Genomic DNA, 22892 nt, shown 5'->3' with positions numbered 1-22892 from the left:
GCGATAACACAGATGAATGAAATCTTTAGAGAACCTAAAAATTTCATTACAGCCATTAGTTTTAACCTCTTCCCCCAAAGCCTCTTATCAAAGCCACTAATAAGGAATACAACTGACTGCTCTGACCTTGTCCTTTGCTTATGTCTTTAGGGGACAATACTTGTGAAAACTGAAGTGCCCTAAAGATAGGAAACAAATGGGAGGTCACAAGCCAGGACAGTGCAAAGTGAGGTAGGGTAGGCTGGCCCCTGCTGACTGGTGGCTGTGGAGACAGAGGACATGAACATGGACAACAAAAGCAAAATTCTTCCATATTTTATACTGCATCGCTCTAAATTCTTTTGGTTTAATGCCACAAAAGAAGGGACAAATCAGCATGGTAGAGTAAAAAGAATTCAGGGCAAGTTGTTGGGAGGGGGAGGGCAATAACTGTGATGAAAGGTCTGGGGCAAGTTTCCACTAAACAGAACAGGGAGACTGGATGGTCACAGAGCCCTTTCTAACTCCAAAATTCTGTGGAATGCATGAATGTTAGCCTTTGTCTGCCCCAGCTCTTTGAGGTGTAGTCACTGATGTTAAGACCCTATTGTCCCTGAACGAATCTCAATGGAGGGAGGCGTATTAGCAGCTCTGAGACATAAAAGTGATCTCTACACACTGACACACACACGCACAGGACCAAGGAACCAATCCAACAATAACAGTAACAGATTTGACCCCTGATGCCTTTTGGTTATGGGGAAGAAAGGTCCAACCTGTAGCTAATTTTCTGTGGGGTGAGATATTTGATTTTTTCTGTCCTGTACTCTGCCCTGTCTGGCACTGCCACCTTACTCTCACAATGTGATTCTGGTGGGCGGTCCTCCCGCCCCCCCTACCACTGGCCACAGGAGTGGACACTTGACCCAGAATAACTGATCAGAGTCCTTTCTAAGATTCATTATGAGGCCAACCAGAAGCACCACTGTTCCCTGGGATTAGAAACTCTCAAGAGTAAACAAATTAGCAACCGCCAGGGATCATCTTTGTTGTCTAAGAATGAAGCCAACAGGGCAAAAAAGAACACAAAAGGGAAAAAAGAGGAGAACTGATGACACTGTTTTGTCTTCTGGATTCTAGACACACCAGAAGCAAACTTCTCCTTTGGACTTCACGGATATATCTCTGAACTAATAAATTCTCCTTTTTTGTGTGTGCATATAATCTAGTTAGACTGGATTTCTGTCACTTACAACCGAAAGTTTTAATTTATCATCAGTGGCCAGGAAAGCAGATATTGGCAGATGTGAGTTATCTAACCAGAGCAATGGTGACGGAAGAGCTGTGGGCCTGAAGCAGGAAGACTACCGTCGTTAAGTGGACAGGGTAACCTGTCTTCAAAGTTCCAAAGAACCTGTCTTTCAGCAGCATACACATGTCTGTGGTTCTTTTCTCTTGGTCCCAGGGAGAAGCGTGCACAAGTATATTCAATAAGGCAAGTAAGTAAAGGTGGTCCCTCACCTTGACAACTTCTTCAGGAAGGGGAGAACAGGCCCCAGATTCTCCACATCCTGCCCCCAATATAATGTTCCTGTTACCCTGAAAACTGCATCTAAGTTTTAACCTTTAGTTAGGAATTTAAATAGTTGATACCTTCCGAAATACCCAACCATCTCAGTTCCCTTTAGCCTATATAACCATCTGTTTTATTTCTAGTCTCTTATCCTCTACTGCTAACATCTGCATGTAAACACAATCCTAGTATTCTAAATCTCATCTATTCCCACGGCCTATTCTTCACCTAAAGTCATAATCCCCCGTTTGTCACATCATAATCACTTCCCCAGAGCACTGCTGCTTCAGGTGGGGAATAAAGCAGCAGGAGTAGATGAACTCTTAGAAACAAAGATCCTAATTTCTTACAGCAAGGGACATCCTTCACTAAGCCTATTTGGCTTTACAGATTACACCCTCCTGGAGTCCCACAGAGTAACACATGAACGCTAGAAAAGCACCCATGTAAAATATGCTGGTTTGTCATAAGCCAAGACCAAACATGGTAGGGTGAGGAAGGGATGAAGCAAATGTCTCTCAGGTGTCACTCAAAATAATTGTTAGCTTCTACTAACAGGGCAACATTCACTGGAAAGAATAAAATAACTGCAGAGCCATCCATATCAAGCCAAACTTAACAAGAATTTGCACCAGACAGTGGCTGTGGAAGTCACTAATAAAAGTCCCTCCGACCTGGAGATATGCCAACCCATGGAGGATGAATGGTTCGTCTTCAGTCTTTGGTACAAGCTCTTTCATATCTTCCCTAACAGTGCAAACAGTCTTGTCATCTTCTGGCAGTCACTATTTTCCTTTCCTCCCTTGCCTTTTGTCCAAATCTCTCCCCTCACCCCCTCAAAAAAGAGAGACAGACAGAGAGACACAGACAGAGAGAGGATATAAAAAAACGTGGTTTCATTAATTACTTGAGAGATACAAATTAAAACATCTCCATCAGTAGACATAATACATTTTCTATTTCACTGATGTTAGAAATGGAACAAACTCTTAGCAGAGGGGATAAGGATGGTCACAAGTGACACTGGTCAATTTAAAGTTTAAGAAGGGTTCTTTGTGCTTCCAAGCCTAAAAGTCGGCAGTAGGCTCTTCACATTTTCTGAGACTTTAAATGCCGATCAATAAATATTCATTCTAAATTAACCATCCTTGGAAAGAACTGACCTCTACTTATCTGAAATTTTCCTGGAAGGCTCCATGTTTGACTTAAGATTTTTTTTTTTTTTAACCCCTAATGGTACCTGCCCATAGCAAGTACTAAAGGTATCTGTCTGCTGCACCAAAAGAAAGAGTGGTTAGCTTAGTGGTAAGACAGCCAAGCTAATGAGCTCAACTAGCTGTCCGAGAAGCACATGGAAGCAGGAAGGGGCCACTGAGAGAGAACAGATGAGGAAGTAAAATTCTATCACCACTTCAGGAAAAGTAGCTTATGAGCCAGTAGCATTTTCTTCATATGTAAAGGGTAGCTATTGATTTTTAATATAATCTGTACCTTTCTTTCAAAAATTTCATAGGAGAAGCAGGATAACAGCCTTGAATGTATTTATTTTCACTATCAAGACAATCAAGTGAGATGCACTAGATGAAACTGCATTCTTACTGGGACGGACAAGGCAATAGTGTGTGTGACTGAGCAGCCGGACGGCGGGAGTGTCTGTCATCATCCTCGTAGTAATTAGTGTATAGTTCCTGGCATGCAGAGAACATACGCGACAAAAGTTAACTGAAAAGAATGAATGAATAATGAATAAAAGAATTACAAGAGCTCTGAGAAAATTACTAGAAATTACCTGTACTCATTTGTTTGTAACTTGTCTCCCTACTAGACCATAACGCTACAAAAGCAGGGACTTTATCTGACTTATGTCTAATGCCTAAAATAGTACCTGACTCAGTAACTTATTTTTCAAACAAATATGTGAATAAAATATATTTTTGAGTTGGAGAAACTAAAGTCATTTATTCAACGTTGACTCCTCTTAATACAATATACATTTTGAGAAGTACAAAATGGATAAATTTACAAGATAGGATAAATCCATGAGTACACCCAAATCTTCAATGAAAAGGACTCTCTTTCTTTCCAATAGTGCCTGGTTAAATCTTGTGCCATAGCAACTGCTCAGTACATGGTTATAAATCAAGAAAATTTAAGAAATTATTAGGGTTAAGATAAAAGTGATTTATTTTTATTTTTCTCTTTTATCTGCCCTCTCTGTTTTACAGAGGTCAGATAAAATATGTATTTTATAAAATGACATATCGAGCACGATGGGTGGAAATTTTTAAATGAGATAAAAAATTTCAGGAAGTCATAATTCTTAAGAAGGGGTAATATATAAACAGTAAGAATCCTCGTCTTTTGAAAGTAGTCCAGATTTGAAGGAGGGAGGGAGGGAGGGAAGGAGAGAGAGAGAGACACGGAGGGAAAGAGATTGATTTTACCTTCATTTATTAAAAAAAATCAAAATAAAACAAACATGTTTGCAATGCCTCTGCAACAAAATTCACGGTGTACACATGTAAACAAGAAAACATAAAATACGTTTAGTGGTCTATTTATATACCAATATTTTTGATGATCTATCTAAATTTACCTGGTACAGTACTTTAGATATGATTAATCATTGTGAAGGGGTATTTACAAGGTAAAAGAACAACCCCATAACAATACTCCATACAAAGCTTTGAATTTTCATGTTTTAACCATAAATAAACATGTATTAATTCAGTATTGCATTAAAACGCTTAAAGTGCATAGAATAACAACTTCTTCATATGCTGATGAGGAAATGCTTCAAAACAGGACTGAGGTTACATGAAGCCAGCTAAAACACCAGTTAAGTATCATCTTTAGTATGCTTCAATAAAAGAATTACCTCTAGATCTTAGAGCACAGAGGAATAGATGGGATTCCTCCATATTAAGTCCCCTTTCTGAACACGTATGCAAGGGGCAATGACTCCCTGGCGTGTTTCTGCACTGCCTTTGTCAGCCATGGCCAATCCAGTCTAGTGCACTCAGTTCCCGGAATCAAGGAAGTCAAGGACCTGGGACTAAGTTTAAGCCATGAGTAAGCCCTTTGCTTTTCCTCCCCGGTGGGGTCTTCTAGTCCTCAGGAAGGAAGCAGAGAAAAGCTAGTCGAAGCAAAGAAGTGGTGTCAAGGGCCTGACTACTCTTAAGCAGATGGTGCCAAGAGAGTAATACCAAGCAGTCTTGAAAATACGACTGCTCAGTCGGTGGCTTCAAACAATAGACTTGGCCGTGCCGTATTGGCCACTGAGTGATCAATATGATCAGATACTTCATAATATTATCGGAACTCCATAGTTCTACACCATATCTCGTGGTGCATCATAGGTCATCCATTCCAACTGGTTCTGAGTCATTATACACTCTTGTTCTTTATCAGATTTTAAAAAGTGATTTCTATCTAATTCACCCTCTTTCCATATGCTGAACATCTCAGTTGTTCTTCTTGTGGCATCTTCTTGTGGCACATATATACAATGGAATATTACTCAGCCATAAAAAGGAACGAAACTGAGTTATTTGTAGTGAGGTGGATGGACCTAGAGACTGTCACACAGAGTGAAGTAAGTCAGAAAGAGAAAAACAAATACTATATGCTAACACATATATATGGAATCTAAAAAAAAAAAAAAAAAAGGTCTTGAAGAACCTAGGGGCAAGATGGGAATAAAGATGCAGACCTACGAGAGAATGGACTTGAGGATATGGGGAGGGGAAAGGGTAAGCTGGGACAAAGTGAGAGAGTGGCATGGACATATATACACTACCAAACGTAAAATAGATAGCTAGTGGGAAGCAGCCACATAGCACAGGGAGATCAGCTCGGTGCTTTGTGACCACCTAGAGGGATGGGATAGGGAGAGTGGGTGGGAGGGAGACGCAAGAGGGAAGAGTTATGGGGATATATGTATATGTATAACTGATTCACTTTGTTATAAAGCAGAAACTAACACACCATTATAAAGCAATTATACTCCAATAAAGATGTTAAGAAAAACAAAAACTTGCTGCTTTTGCATAGCAAAATTTAATTCAGTAATCTGAGGCCACTTTCCTAATTTATCAGCTTTCTCTAACTCTCGCTGGAGAATATTTATGGTATACCCCATCTTAAAATTATCAACAATCTTATAACACATTCAACTCCATTCTCCAGGTCACTAATAAAAATATTGAATATTAAGAGTTAAAACAGCCTTCTTGCAGAACTGTATTCAACATCCTTCCTCAACTTGACATAAGACCATTCATTTGACTTTCCTTGGCTAAGTCTTGTCCATTTTGGAGCAAAAATTATGTAATCCAATATTGTCTGATGTTTTTAAACTAAAAAAAATACACTATGCAAACTCTTAAACATCTACATAAAACAGATGTGTACAATAATACGATCTGTACAGAACCTTGACAAATTACCACATTTAAAATGGAGAAGAGGAATTAATTCCTTGTAGAGTGCTTTATGGTTGCTGTGATCAGTTATCACATGAACGCCTTTTGAGGCTTAATTTCTAATGTGTAAGAGATGTTGAAAGAAATAACAATCTGTAATAGGATTCCACATTGGCACACAAACACATGCATACATGTGAGATTTTAAAAAGTCATACTAAATCTATGATGACAATTCATGTTCGGCATAAAAATAATAAAAGCTCAGTATTTCATTTTCAAGTAAAAGTACTAGCCGATTCCATACACGAGACAAAAATACCTAACATGAATTTTTCTAACAATTCCATTTAATATATAAAGTATTTTATGGACAATATTTCTTTTGTTTCTTTCTCTTGGAAGGCCTAGATTATGGCTAATATCTCATGACACCAAAAGTAATACTGCAACAGATATTAAAGCATTTTTTCAGCCACTTATGCTATAAAATATTAATTGCAAGCCTGTGCATGTGCTGTATATACAGGGGCTTAGGTAACTGAGTTCCTGCTCAGTTCTAAATCAATAAAAGATAACATGCACAGCAGCCATCATCGTTTTCTCTTCCTTTAGTAGATAATAACTGCAAGTGGAAGATTTTTAAAAATATATATTTAAGCACTCGTGGAGATAACATATGCTGAAGAGGACGTAAGCAATACTTACCTAGGAAGGACAGGTTTTTCTCCAGAAGCAAGTCCCTGAGCAGAACTTCATGCTCATGACCAATGGCACTGGGAAGTGTTAGTTAAGGAGGGTAACATAGGTAGAATTAAAGCACGCTAATACCAGGGCTATACTTTGAGATGAAATGACCAATGGAGGTAATTACAGCAAGTACTTCCTCATACAGCCCACATCTCTGAGGAGTGAGATTTCTTTACAAATCCCCTCATTTAAGTGATTCGATAGACTTTTTTCTATAATGTTTAAATGGATTTTGGCAAATAAAGATTTGTAAATGGATGTGTACTTTATCTTCTTTTGAAAAGAAATTCATTTTAAACATCCTTTATGCTATGTTAAAAATCCCTCAGTTCAATTTAGGACCATTTACTAAGCACTTACAAGGTGCAGCAAAGAATACCAACCAGCCTTTGCCCTAAAAGAGTTTCTAGTCTTACAGAGTTCCATAAATCTTCTGTGAATTCACACTTGTCACAAAGCCAGCATTTAGCAGCTCCTATTTCACTTCTAGTCTATGACTGGTGATCTTCTGTGACTTGGGAAGTCAAACAACTGACTTGTTGAGAATTATATGCACTCTGGAGGAAAGACATCCTAGTAAAGGGCTGTGGATCAGGGTGTGGGTACAGAGGCTGTTTCAAGTCTTTTTCTCGTGTGTGCAAGTTTTCACATATTATATAATGCATATAAATACATACACACTCACACATGAATGTTTTGAGTGCTGGGACTTCCCTGGCGGTCCAGTGGTTAAGACTCCGTGCTTCCACTGCAGGCGGCACAGGTTCGACCCCTGGTAGAGGAACTAAGATCCCGCATGCCAGGCGGCCAAAAAAAAAAAAAAAAAAGTTTTGAGTGCTACTATGAGGCAGGCACTGTATTAAGTGCTTTATGTATTATATTTCATCCTCACAGTTATTATTATCCTTATCTTACAGATGAGAAAACCGAGGCTTAGAAAGAAATCTGCACAAGGTCATATGGCTAATATGTGGCAGAGCAGAGGATCAGTATAAAATCTCTGCAAAGCCTGTGTCTGTAACCTCTGTACGGCTTCTTAAAAAAATATTAAAATTGATTATGTAAAGATAATTGACATTAGTTAATATTTCTTAAATACCATATACTAAGCCTTTGTGCTAAACACTTTGGTGTATCATCTTATTTAATCTTCACAACAATCACATTAGCAGGTACCATTACTAGTCCCATTTTTACAGTTAACGAAAGCAAGGTTCAGGAAGGCTGAAGAACCTGCTGACAGTCTCATGGCCAGTAAGTAATGAAGTCAGGAAAGAAACTTGGAATTCTGGTCTATTTTCCAAAAGGATGAGATTGTACAAAGTGTGAAAAGGAGTGTTATCCTATTCTGGTACTTTAATTCTGTCAAAAGCATTTGGTAACATAGGCAGACCTTGCAGATATTGTGGATTCAGTTCCAGAATAAAAAAAATATCGCAGTAAAGCAAGTTACATGAATTTTTTGGTTTCCCAGCGCATATAGAAGTTATTTTTACACTATAATGTAGTCTATGAAGTGCCCAAAAGCATTATGTCCAAAAAAATGCACATACCTTAATTAAAAAATACTTTATTGCTAAAAGATGTTAACCATCATCTGAGCCCTCAGCGAGTCCTAATCTTTTTGCTACTATAACATCACAGATGATGGTAACAAATATAATAATAATGAAAAGGTTTAAAATACTGTAAGAATTACCAAAAGGTGATGCAGAGACAGGAAGTGAGCAAATGCTATGGGGAAAATGAATCCAACAGACTTGCTCGATGCTGGGTTGCCACAAACCTTCAATTTGTAAAAGGCATAATATCTGCGCAGCGTAATAAAGTGAAGCACAATAAAATGAGGTGTGCCTGTAATTATCTAATTCTCCATCTCACTGATGCCAACCTGGTCCTATCACTCCTTGGGTTACCAGAGACTCTTTAATTCTGATCATGCACTGCAGGAGTCCAATTTAAATGAAATAAAGCTTATATATTATTTGTAAAATTAAAAATTCTTAGAGAATTAGTCTGCTCTTTATCAACACATACAGGTGAATATCACTTAAATCTTAGAATTCAAGAGGTGAGACCACTCGTATCCACTATCAAAACAAGCCCCAAGTCATTATCATTGTCTTTTTCCTTCTGCTGTCCCCTCCTCCCCATGCATAGGACTGCTCTTACTTCTCACTGAAAACAAAATAAAGAAAACAAATTCTTAAATCACAAAATTTCACACACTTGCAGAGTCCATTGAAGATATCTGATGAATACCTCTCAATGGTTTCTCATTACTAGGGGCATCCCACATTTGAGAACTAAATTATTTACTTCTATTCCACATAAATGTGCTCTCACTTTTATTGTTGTAAATTATTTACATCTAAAATGTTGAATCATGAAACCAAGGTTACTGATGGTACAGAAATGAAACCCACAGCACTTCAAGCTTCCTGTACCCTTGTCTTTCCTTGCTCCTCTGTTTAGGTCTTTGTCTAATAGCTTGTCCTGAAGTCACACTTTGGAAAGTTGAGGTGGCTGGTTTCTCACGCCTTTTGTGTCCGTGAATATAACCTGTGGCAGGAAAGGTGAGTGGGCGTGGCTATGTAGGAAGAATTACAGTAGACACCAAAAGAAAAAGAAAGCACAATGACAATTTATATACTCTTTGCTACTGTGCTTTTTTGGCGTCTTATTAACAAATGACCAATTTACTTTATTCTACTTAAACAAATGTCTACATGTAACATTTTCATAATGGAGTAAAAAGGTTTTGCACCTATTCTATTTATTAAGTGTGTGCTTTCTAATGAAATGATGCAATTTACCGAGTAAGCAATGTAAACGTTACCAAATTATCAGAACAACATACAAATAGCATTTCCACTCACATGAAAATTCAATAATTTTTACTCAGTGTGAAATAAAATAATTCCTGTTGATCAGCCTCAGAAACATCTATGCAAGTGTGTTTACATTATATTAAACTGCTACTATCTCAGTACAAAGATAAAATAAATTCTCTATGAACATCCCAGCCTGTTTTATTTTGCACAGTAAAAGCAATCACTAATTTGAAACTTTGGAAAGATATACTTCTTGATTATGCTTTGTTTGATATAAACATATATAAAATACAAGGTCTAGAAAATAAAGCTTATAAAAACAGTAATTTTATTGGCAATAGGCATAATGGAACTGTGAAATTATAATCTAGTCAGTGAATACAATTTACAGACATACATCATTATCTTTATCAACTGAAATCATGTACTACTTTAAATTCTACTGGCAATAACACAGCCAAAAAAGGAAAGTGAATGATGGCAAAAATGCAAGGAAAATACTCCAAACAGAATTTATAATGCTTCATAAGCAGAAACACTTAGACTTTCTCTATAATAATACCTATTATTGATGTATGGCAGTGACCATGGGGCAAAACTTGTAAATAGCCTCACAAGCCATTTTCTTCCCCAGCAATACAGCAATCTGGTTTCCCGTAAGCATCTCAACTATTACTGAAAAACAGCCTCCTGGCATTTGCAAAGCAGTTGACTTCATACGTTAGTCCATGCATATATAATTAGATAGTTATATTTAAAATCAATAAGCAATCCTTCAAAAGACATTATGCTTTTAAAACCTTAACTTTAAATTGATTTTTAACTATTTTATGTGCTTCAAAATTAACATGTAATTCCACGCCAGATACTCTGAGATGGTGTTAGTTGTTATATGAATGTGCTAAACTTTATCACTGTAGCAATGTGAGGTTGGCATTCCGACAGTTTCTAACACTATCATTAATTTTACACTGAAAATAGAAGTATAGTTTCACTTTGGTCTAATAAAGAGGCAAGCTTATGACAATGCTGTGATTTTTATTAATTTAAGTTAGATTGGAATAAGAAATATACAAAGGGCTATAATATATTAATATTATATATTAATAAATATAATAGATTAAGTTAGATTGGAAGAATAAATATACCAAGGGCTGTAACATAGATACTGAATATTCTTACAAGAGGACTCTGCTAAAAGATTATTTTTCAAAGGTTAACTTTATGAAAAAAAGAAAATGAATCTTTTTTTTTACAAAAATTTCATTGACTCCTAACAAAAAGCCTCCTTACTGGTAATCACCGAGTCACAACTGGTCGCAATGCCACCCATGCTAACAAAACCCAGGAAGGGCATGTTATATTATTAAGAAATATGAGACTCATGGACTCAGATAGATATGATTCCCATTAAAAAATTGCTAATTATTTACTTTTTGAATAAACTTTTTGAGCCAAGGACTGTCAATATCCTTAGTGTTGCCACAACACTACTAAAGGTATTGATTAAAAATGTCCTCCTTCACCACGTCTAGTTGCTGTCCACTCAAATCCTGTTTGAAGAAGCAAGCATTAACTCTAGTAATCTCAATATCTTTAATGAAGAATGACTGGACATCTGTTCTCATAGCCTTAAATTCAGTCCAGAGGGAAAAATTAGCTTGGTTTTCTCTAAAAATGTTTATTAGGAACCCAAGCAAGAGCTCAGATTGTAATCAACATTTAAGCAATAAGAATCTACTGCCCTTTAAAACGTGATAGTCTCTGGTGGCATTTTAATCACATCATCCTTTAACTCCAGGCTCAAAATTTATTCTCAACTAAATTTGGTTCATTTTAAATAGAAATGTGTTATATTTGAAAAAATGTTCACTGGAATGGTTAGACATCCAAGACAATGTGTTACTTGCCTCATGACTCTGTACCTTTAAACTCACTGAAAACCAAGCAGTTTGAAATAAGCCTGTGACTGTGCAACTGCTGAACTGACATCTTCCCGGGGCCTATCTGATTTTTTTTTTTTTTTTAAGCTGTAGAAAAGAATGGTCTGCAGTGACCCTCCAGTTGATTGAATATAAAATAGAAGAGTATGATATGTGTTTTGTGAAGCAGAACTTTATGTCAGGTTAAAGCTAGACACATCTCCTCCACTGAGTCTAAGCTCGTCAATTGTGCACCTAAAATTTTATGGGAAAGGATACTGTTTGATGCAGTCCACCAGTGGTCCATAACAGCAGTCGTTCACGATGCACTGCAGACAAATAAGAGAAGGGGTCTGGGATGAGTGACTACAAAAACTGTTGCAGTTAAATAGTATCCTAAAAGCAGTCATTCCTTTTCCTAAAAAAAAAAATTTAAAAAGCTATCAAAAGACTGTTCAGATTTAATCACAGAAAACAAAAATTGCATCCTTTTTATTCACTATAAAAGCAAGCTATTAAAAAGTGAAATGCTCTTGTCGCAAATATTGCATTGCCATTTATGGTGCACCCTGACCTCAGTGATAGTTTATGATGACAGTAATTAAATGAGGTTTAAAATCCTTTACTCTGCTAGGCAGATAACAGCATTGCCACTGAAAATAGACAGCTGTGATTAATACCTGATAGACCTGATTTGCTAGAACTCCATCTGGAATCTGAGAAGGGTCCCGTAGCATACTATTTATAACAGACTTGGAGGCTGCAGAAGAAAAGAGATGAACTGTTAGCAGACAGTCAACATACTTTTAATACAACATGAGAAGTGACATATACCTATAAATACACAAAGCATGAAAATGAAAACATTACTGATACTAATCATTTTTTTCCTTTTTTCAAATCTACGGGAAGCTTTTAATTAGACCATTTTGCCAAGTTTATAAGCCACATTGCCAGATTTGAAGATGACCTAATTTTTCCAAGGTAAATTAACAAGTACAGACCTAAAGCATATGTCTCTTTGCAGATAAATTAGCTTTGGAAAAGCCCACTTGGGGGAAAAAGAAAACCACAACAAAAACAATCAGAAAAGAAAATATTTACCTTTTGCAGGTAAGTATGTTATAATCAAGCATATGTACCTGGAAAGCTTAGTGAAGGCAGGTCAGATTCAAAGACTTCAATGACGTCAATAAAAAATAACTTTCAGCCGAGAAAGCATCTCTGAATTCTAAACCTTTCTGAAATAATTCTCATCAACTGCCACGAAATGTTATGTCCATTTCACAGGTAAGGAAAGTAGGTAAAACTGACTGACAATAGAGCAAATCTTTTTTTTTTTTTTTTTTTGCAGTATGCGGGCCTCTCACTGCTGTGGCCTCTCCCGTTGCGGAGCACAGGCTCCGGATGCGCAGGCTCAGCGGCCATGGCTCACGGGCCCAGCCGCTCCGTGGCATGTGGGATGCTCCTGGACCGGGGCACGAACCCGTGTCCCCTGTATCGGCAGGCGGACTCCCAACCACTGTGCCACCAGGGAAGCCCTGAGCCAATCATAAATAAGGGAAAATAATACACACACACACACACACACACACACACACATTTATATTTATATACGAATTTTTGTCCCAAAACGTCTCATCACACCCAGTTGCAAATTAAATTGACCTTATCCCGGGGAACTGCAACAGAAGGGACTATGGGAGGCATCTTCTGAGGGATGCTATATCAGATCACACCCTTTGAAAAGTGAGGCAGGAGATCCTGGCCTCACTGTTTACTGTAGGCATGCAGAAGCCATGGTGGCCAGAACTCCTCTTCCTCAGCATGGGAGGAAGGCACGTCTCTAGATGGAAGCTAAGTCAGGTGTTGCTTAGGAACCAATTCCTTCAAGTCCTCCAGTGGACTCATTCCCATTTACCAAAATAGCTTAGGGTCTGGTCCCTACAAGCACAAACTAAAAGCATACTGGATAATTATCTAGTTAAACAGAATGAACACAGACCACAGACCTATGTCATTCAGGTTCTGAGAAAATTTTTGGCTTAACGTATTTTTTTAGATTATGATGTTCTTTATCAAGTTCAGTACCATAAGAACACTGACAGATAGGATAAATGTTAGTAAATTCTGTGGAAGGAAATAAGGAAATGACATCTTTCTCACTTAAGCATAGTATGGAGTGCACAAAGAAAAAATGAAGCGCAATAATTTTAATTATTTCCTATTCTTAGTCCCATAACTGCATGTTTATAGCAATGTTATATAGTTAATAGCCATTTATAAATGTGTTTGCACTGCAAGTGGAGAGGCCATATTTGGAGTCTCAGAAAAGATCATCATCACTGGAGGAATCCTATCCAGCCCTATCCCTATACCCAGCTCTGCAACCTGGCAAATTACGGAACCTCTCAAATTCGGTGTCTTCCTCTGTAGAAAGTGATAATGTTATCTGACATGACTACCTTTAAGGGTTCTTACATGAGTCCCTAGAGAAAACAGCTACAACAGCTTTTTTGTTATTTATTTTGTTAAAGTTTAAGTAATAATAAGAAACAAATCAGGCTTAGGCATTTGCCTCATGTAAGCTTAAGTTAGACTCAATTATTTCGGAAAGACATTACCATGGATAAGTGGAACAAACATTGGAAATATGAAGCAGCAAACTGTCTTATTATAAAAGAATAGATTATTCCAACAATAGTGTTAAATAGATAGAAAAGTACCTGGTAAACTCACTCTGTTTTCCCAACTTAATTCTAAGGCCAGGCTAGTAGGAGGGGAACAAAGCAATCGCACATGCACTGGGTCACCTTCCCTGAGGGACTGCACTCTCTCTGGTCTGCCACTCAGTCACCGGATAGTAATGGCAGACACATTCCTTTGTGGTACCCATGATGCTATCAGTGTCTCAAGGGAACAAAAGCACCTTCTCCACATGCACCTGGTTATTGCTAAGTTATTACACTGCTAACTCTCATACCCATGTGAGAAGAAGATTACTAAATGACCAGACAGTATACCCAAAAGTGCTATTCTAGGGAAAATTACTGACCTCATACCAAACTATATGCAAACTCATTGCTAAAATCATAAAATAAAGGCCCTTTTTAAAAAAGAAGAGGGACAATACCCTAGTACAGAAAAAAATTAGGTCATTTATTTTATGAGGGAAGAAAGGGAAATATTAAAGAAAAAAGAAACTGATGACATCATAATTTTCCTCACAATATACATTTTAGAACAGTGTGCTTACCAGAATTAAGAATCATTGCCAATAAACTTAAAAAAAATAGTTTGAATATATTGAATAGAACACTATTCAAATCAAAGGAAGCTTGCGAGAGGAAGTCAGTGATTTTAAATTGAATAGTAAAAACTATATATTGAGTCCGCGTTCATTTTAAACTCAAAAAAAGCTCTTTTCTCTTCTTGCAACCTGCCGTTTTTCAGAGCACGAGAGAAAAGTGCTAACACATAGGAACTGCAGGCCAAGGCTCCAGATGCAGGATGTGCCTCTGCCCTCCATGCCTGGGTCTTTGCACTCAGGCTTGAGGAGGTCTACATCTCAGATCAAGCCAGAGTGCAAGCATACATTTACACACATACTCTGAAGCTTAGGAAATGCCAAAGGGAGGAATAATAACATCAACCAGATAAGGAAAGGCAATTGGACAATCTTGGGACGGCTGGGGATAGGAACCCTCACGGAAGCCTATGCCTTTCACAGAAGCTGTCCCTAGGCCAGCCATGACATCTGTCCAATGTACATCAATCTATTTTGACCACAGGTAGACAGGAGTTTTGTTCTCCCTAACCTTTGCTAGAGGTAGTCGTTCTGCTGATTTCACAATTTAACCCTGTCACAGCTTCAACTGCTGGGATTTCAACTATCTACCAAGCATGTGCAAAGCAAGAATGCATGAGTCACTTGAAGGAAGATGTACAAGAATAGGAGAGCTGGTATCTGTTAAAGCACGCTACACAGAAGACAGGCAAGAGGCGATGCCTGGACTAAGGCATAATGCCTAAATAAAGATCATGATCTTTTTATTGTGGAATATTTCTAACATAAAGAAGGCAGGAGGCTAATATAATAAATATCCATGTCCCACCATTCTGATTTAGCTTCTGGATCGGCAATTAAATTAACTTTGGATAGCCTAAGATTAATTTGTGTAAACTTTTAAACTTATCACTCTTGTTAGAGGTTGGTTTGTTTTACTAGTATTTCCAAGAAACCAAATTTGGGTTTTGCTTTCTCTCTACTGCTCCATTTCTTCAAGTTACATTGAATTTATCCTTTTGTGATCATTGTTTCCTGCTTTCTTCTTTGAGTTTGCTACACTTATCCTTTTACTAATTTACTATGTTTATTAAATACATTTTTAATCTTTTAACATACTTTTTAAGGCTATAATTTTTCCTCTAAATTCTGCTTTAGCTACATGCCATAATTTTTGCTGTCATTTATAAATATTTTGTAGTTTCCATTATGATTTAATCTTTGACTCATAAATTCTTTTAAACATTTCATTTTTTATATTTCCAATTTGATCTAATTGTGGTCAATGTATGTGATGTTTATTTTAATTTGGAAGTATGTGCTTGACTTCCTTTGTGTTTTTATATGGAACATATTTTTATAAATGTTTTATATATCTTAAAAATCACTGAAGTTCCTATTGAGGTACAGAGTTCAGGTATGTCTAGTATGTCAAGGTTTTTAATTGTATTATTCAAATCTTATATATTCTTATTAATATTTTCCACACTAGATATGAACTAATCTACTACTACTGTCAGTTTGTCAGTTTCTCCACATAATTCTATCAATGTTTGTTTTCTATATTAGGAGGCTATTTTGTTGGGTGTACAAACTCATTGTTTTACATATACTTCTTAGAAATTATATCTTTTGGCATCAAGTCATAACCTTCTCAATCTCTTTTTTTGTGCTAAACATAACATTACCTAGTGGTAATACTGCTGCACCACTTTTCTTTTGGATAGTATCTGCCTGATATATCTGGTATTCCATTTCTTTACTTTAAACTTCATTTTATCATTAAGTCTTAGGCCTGACTCTTATTAATAACATTTAGCCAGATTTTCTAAAATCAAATTTGAAAATCTTTGCTTTTTAAAAAGTGAGTTTAATCCACTTGCAACTGAGACATCTGGACTTATCTCTACCCTCTTGTTTTCCATGTTCTGGTAACCATTTTCTTCCCTTCTCCATTTCTCCTTTACTACCTCCTAGTTGATTAAATTTTCTTTATGCCCCCTTTCTCTCTTTATTCACTTGAATGTAATACACTTTGTATCTATTTCTTCAGTAGTCCTCTCAAAAAAATTTAAACAATATCTAATCTAATCATACCTCCTTTGTAATTCTGAGTATAAGTAATTTAGAATGCACTCACTCCAATCAGAAAGCCCCCATTCCTCATCAGCCTCCATGTTATTGTGCCTATTATTTCTGTTCAACCATCTTGTTTGTAAACACAATTTCCTAGTTAGTCTTTGTGATGGTTAATTTTATGTGTCAACTTGATCGGGCCACAGGGTGACACATTTGGTCAAACATTATTCTAGATGTTTGTAAGGGTGTTTCTGGATGAGATTCACATTTGAATTGGTAGACTGAGTAAAGCAGATTGTCTTCCCTAATGTGGTGGGCCTCATCCAATCAGCTGAAGGACTGACTAGAACAAAAAGACTGAGTAGAAGAGAATTCTTTCTGCCTAACTGCCTTTGACTTGGGACATTGGTATTTTCCTGCCTTTAGACTAGAATTAAAATATTGGTTCCTCCTGGGTCTCAAGCCTGCAGGCCTTTGGACTGGAACTAGGCCACTGGCATTGCCTCTCCTGTGTCTCCAGCTTGCTGACTAACTGTAGATATTGAGACTTATTAGCCTCTATTATCTTGTGAACCAATTTCTTATAATCATATCTCTCTCTCCACACACACACACACACACACACACACACACACACGCGCACACAGTCCTACTGGTTCTGTTTCTCTGGAGAATCTTCACTTATATAATCTCTTTCCATTTTTAAAAACATTTTTTAAACATTCAATGCTTATTTAGATTTATCAACATGTTTGTCAATTTCCTTTTTCAGCATTGCTTCTTGAATTCCACATTCTACTTTTGGATTCAATATCCAAAAATTGGATATTGTTACTAAAGCACCTCATTTATTAGTTCTTTCAACTGGGATCACTGAGTAGTAAATCATTTAGTTCTGCCTTGTCTGAAAATATCTCTACTTATTTCTCACTCTTGAATGATAATATAGCTGGGCACAGAATCACAGGCTAAGATTCAGCCCTTTGAAGATATGATTCCATTGTTTCTTGACATCTATTACAAATAAGAACTCTACTGTCAGTCTAATGGTAGTCCTTATATAGGTAATTTGTCTTTAATTTCTGGTTGCTTTTAGATTTTTCTTTGATATCCAATCATTACATCACTGTTCACCTGGGTATGGCTCTTTTTATTTAGCCTGCTTGGAATTAGCTATGTTTCATGAGTCTAAGGATAAATGCCTTTAACCAGTTTGAAAGAAATGAGCCATTTCAGCTTTGGTCTCCATTCTCCTTCTGGAACGCTTACATTAGACATCTTTTAGGTCTTATTTTATCTCCTACCCCTATAAAGTGTTTATATTTCCCTTCTCTTCATCTCTTGTGTTACACTAAAGTTACTTTCCTTAGATCCATCCTAGAATTCACTAACTTTTGTTCTAATTCTTCTAATTTTTATTGTTTAATCCAACACTTCACTCATCTAATGAGCTTTTAACCTCAATGACAATTATTTCATTTCTAAACATTATTTTTGTATTTTTAAATGTGCTTTTCACACTATTTCCTATTCTTTCATTTATCCAGTTATAGTCTTCCGTTTTTTTTTTTTTTTTTTTTTGGCTGCGTCACGTCTTCGTTGTGGTGTGCAGGCTTCTCTCTAGTTGCGGCACACGGGTCTTCTCTCTCTGGTTGAGGCGCACAAGCTCAGTTGTTGTGGCACGTGGGGCTCAGTTGCCCTGTGGCATGTGGGATCTTAGTTCCCCAATCAGGGATTGAACCCACATCCCTTTCATTGGAAGGAGGATTCTTTACCACTGGACTATCAGGGAAGTCCCTATAGTCTTTCTTTTTATTCAATCAGCTTATATATTAATTTTAGTTTATAAATGTCATCTTATAGATTAAATTTATAGTGACTTCATTTTCTCATCTCTAGTCCATAGTATACGATTTCTCTACCTATCTATCTATCTACCTGCCTACCTACTTACCTATCTTCCCTATGGTGGTAGTTTCCTTACTTGCCTTGTAAATTTTTACTGTTAGCTTATTTTCAGAAAGAATTGTTTGACTTGTGCTGCGGAAATAACCATGACAAAGTAGTTTTATGTATACTTTTGCAGAGACTAGTTTTATTGTTAATTTCTTAGCTCAGGCTTCCTGCAGTAAGTAAGAATGCAAATCTGAACCTATACCCACAAATGGTGCTGACCTATTTCTAATTTCTCTCTCCTCTCCTAATACTCCACAACCCAAGTCCATATACAGTAAGCAAGCTTCCTTACATTTTCTCTAGGCACGTGGAGTTTCCTACTCCTTTTTTTCATGGTTTGGGCTATTTGTAGAAGCTCAATTCCAGCTCCTGGCTGCACATCTTTCCCAATGGGGTGTTAAAAATCCCAGCCCCGGCCTTTTATGTCTACATCTAAAGCTAAAAATTCTTATGGACCTACACAGTGTGAGCCCCTGTTCACCACTCTGAATATACATTCTGTCTCCATTTCTTGTAACTAGAGATTGAATTCCTTTGTTTGAACTTGATTATGTATTTTAAAAGATTTTTTTTGTTGTTTATTTGGTCTATCATTTCTATGTCCTTGTCATGGAAACGTAGCCCATCCACAAAAACTCACTCTGTTATGTTGCTGAAGTTTTTGGAAACCCTTTAATAAGAAGTTCAAGGGAAAGCTTGTTTCTTTGTTAATTTTTTTTTTGCAGTTAAAGTTATATAAATATATAAAGAAAAAAGTCCTCCCATGAAGTTGGAGCCCCAGACAATAGCGAGAGGGGCAGGTGGCAAATATGCAGGTAGGTTGGAGAATGGAACCACCTAAATCACCCGTGAAGTCCTCTCTGCTGCATGGTGTCTGGCTAGGCCAGGGAAATGGGAGAATGGTCATTGGTGGCTAGGAAATAAATCGTTCCCCGACCCCTCCAAAGGCTGCTACCATGTCAGAGGTCAAAGCACTGTGCTAATCAACAGGCTTGGGAAACAAAACAACTTGTTTCTGAGGGTTTGAGAATCAATTCCACGGGCTTCTCAAATACAGACCCATATTTTTTTTGGTGGAGGGGATTGGTGGCTTTAAACACCAATTTCTTAACAAGCTCATTATTTGGCAAGTTGGGCTGGACTCAATGGAGACAGCTTCTCTTTGTGTGGCGTTAACTGGAGTGGATTATCTGGGTGCTGGAGGATTCACTTTCTTAACCACTCACTCACAGGTCTGGCAAATCTGTGCTTGCTGTGAGGTTAGCTATAACTGTGGGAGAGGGGCCTCGGTTTTTCTCCATTTGGACTTCTCTGAGGTCTGCTTGAACTTCCCCTTGAATTGATGGGTAGGTTCCAAGAGCAAGCATCCCAAGGGAGCCAGGCAGAAGTTTATGACTTCTTATGACCTAGCCTCAGATATCATACAAGACCATAATTTTTTTTTACATCTTCTTCAAAAGAGGAAAAACATGCCTTCTAAAGGAAAGGTAAACTTGCAAAGCTATGCACTATAACGCTTTCAAATGCAGAGGCAGCACGGAACAGTGGTTATGCGCTGAGTCTAGAATCAGATAGACCTGGTTTGAGGCCTGGCCCTTCCACCTGCTAGCTGTGTCATATCAACAAGTTAATTAACCTCTGTGACCTTCAGTTCCCTCATCAGTAAAAGAGCATTAACACTGGTGCTTATTTTGTAGGGTTGTTGTGAAGATGAAATAAAATAACACGCAAAAAGCACTAACATGCTGTTTGAGACCTGGGATGTTACAGTCGTTAGGCTGTTGCCTTGGCCGGTGTTAGATTACAGTGTGGCCTGCTTTTTGCCTCCCAAAATCACATCATCAAAATCATTTGTTACTTTCTATGGTCCAGAGGGTAAAAAAAGAAAAACTTCATGAGGTATAAATGAAGTCAGGAGCCTGCTCTTACCACGCACATGTTGCCACGGCCTTGGAGAGACAGCAGAAGTGAGTCTATTCAACAGGCAAAAGGCGTCAATGCCAGAATTTCCCTCTTTACACCCCACCCCTGCCGCGCCCCCTTGTGGGATTCAGTGTGTGCAGTGCACAATCCGGAATCAAACCTGCTCTCTGGAAAGAACCTGGTAGAAGTCCTTTCCACCTCTGTGTGTGTTAAGCTTAATGTGTTGTCGCTGCATGAGGGGTTTGTATTTTAAGTCTTGCCTATAACCATAGAAGAGAGAGATTTTTTCCCCTCCAGCTAAGGGCATTTCAAGCATCAGCAATCAAGCAAGTAGCAACTCTGCCCAAATCATTAACATCACACCCACTTTTATAACTCTTCCTTTCCTTAGTGTAAGCTCAGATAAGTGGCCAGCCACTGCGGAAAGGAACGGAGGCAAACAAGCAGGTGAATCATCTTCACTCTTAAGGTCCCTGGAAGTCCTGCCTACTGCAAAGAGTGCCATCTGCCTAGGTTACACCTGGACTGAAACAAAGACAAGACCATATATACATGGGACCTCCAATCCGATGTCACAAATGGATTTAAGCATGATAAGTGAGCCAGCATGGGGCTGACTATACACTGGATAGCAGCAGTCAGGAGTGAAAACAAGATGAAATGAGGGATGGATGATACAGGGATAAAGATGAGACGGGTCATTTGGAAGGAAAATTCAAGTGCAGACAGCACAGTGTTGTTAGAACCTGGTTCTCCCTCCATTGAAAAAGCAAAGAATAATAATAAAAAAAAACAATCCCTGCAGCTGAAAAGCTGGATGGGGAAGACAGCTGCTCCCAAAACACACCAGGAGTTCTGCTTCTTCACGCGGCTGCTCCAGAGGCTGAGCTCCAGAATGGCAAAGCCTAAAATTTAATCTAGAATTAAATTTTAAGCTAGAATTTAATCTCTTCTTCAAGTGCTGGTTTAAGGCTTTTGGATATCAAGGTCATGAAGGTCTCAAGTTACATCTCCATGGAGCTGGCCTGCCAGAGTCTTTTCTGGACAATTTCAATATTGCCAGTGGCCTACAGGAGCCTACTTTCTCTTACAGTTGGAACCACTCCTCTGGAGAATTCCAGGCAGCTCGCTAGCTCTCCTGTAGCACTGGAGTGATCTCTAAAGCAGTCTGATCCCATGTGACCAGCTGAATAAGAAATACCTTTTTAACATTAGGGAACCCTATAGGGACAAATTATAATTTTGCTCTCTAACTAGCACATAATTGTGTAAGAAATAACTTGAACTAGAGTCATCAAAAAAGTATTATATAAGGACAAGAGGAAGGTGTCTCCAAAGCATGAATAGTCACACTGATCAGATTCTTGTCTCAGGCAACTTGCAGCTCTACAGCCATCATACACCATCAACTCTTATTCAACGAACAAACATTCAACAGAAATTTATTCAGCATGTGGTTAATGCCAAGTACATATTTAATTCCACCCCAGACTCCATCGTCCAAATCTGGAATGTTCTTTTGAATCTTTCCATTGGCCAAAACTTCAAAGCTCAGTTCAATTCTCACCTCCTCCAGTAAAGTTTTCCCTTAATTCTTCTTGTTCTCCTCTCCCTCATACTGTGGGGCGGAGTGAACTCATTGCTACCGATCATTTGGCACTTTATTAAATATTACTTTGTCACCTGTTGACAGAAGATTGATCAGGATGCTAAGACTTGAAACCATGATAGCCCAAAGAAAACAAAATCTGAAGGAAAAAAATAATGCTTAGCACAGTACGGAAAAAAGATATCATACTTCCTCAATGCTATCTTTACATATCTGAGGGGTTTTACATGGAGGATTAGCTAATCCTGTGGTCACACCAAGAAGATGAGAAATAATTCTTATAAGTTTATTACTGGTGCTGAAGCTACAAGGTTTCAGATTGCATTGTGGCCCTATGTTTGGTCTACGTCAATCTTTCTTCACCTCTTTTTAGTTTGTTTCATTATGGCCGCCTCAGGACACTTTCAGATGTTTTTTTCTTAACTGCTCCCCAATGAAATTTCAATGCCGCAGATATACTTGGTATCTGGCTACGGCATATCACCATCTTTGAGAATGCATGGCTCACAAAGACAACTGAGGAACTGCTTGTGTCAGGATACTTGACAAGCTGCCTA

The 22892-nt window shown here is 37.8% G+C and overlaps 1 protein-coding gene across 3 annotated transcripts in view; it reads right to left on the bottom strand.

Moving 5' to 3' along the window:
- The window catches only part of CDIN1 (CDAN1 interacting nuclease 1), a 222761-nt gene that overhangs the window by 112833 nt on the left and 87036 nt on the right, over positions 1 to 22892 (bottom strand). For all 3 annotated transcript variants that reach the window (XR_009518377.1, XM_060004960.1, XM_060004961.1), the window contains exons 6-8: positions 12163 to 12242; positions 11762 to 11811; positions 6685 to 6752 (exon numbers count right to left, since the gene is read on the bottom strand). Coding sequence is in view for 2 of the 3 variants with exons in the window: in XM_060004960.1 (XP_059860943.1) it covers positions 6685 to 6752; positions 11762 to 11811; positions 12163 to 12242 (198 nt within the window). In the remaining variant the exon portion in view is untranslated. The remainder of the gene's footprint in view (positions 1 to 6684; positions 6753 to 11761; positions 11812 to 12162; positions 12243 to 22892) is intronic.

The sequence above is a fragment of the Delphinus delphis genome, chromosome 2 (genome assembly GCF_949987515.2).
Source record: "Delphinus delphis chromosome 2, mDelDel1.2, whole genome shotgun sequence".
Taxonomy (NCBI): domain Eukaryota; kingdom Metazoa; phylum Chordata; class Mammalia; order Artiodactyla; family Delphinidae; genus Delphinus; species Delphinus delphis.
This window is presented reverse-complemented; position numbering and strand designations above follow the sequence as displayed.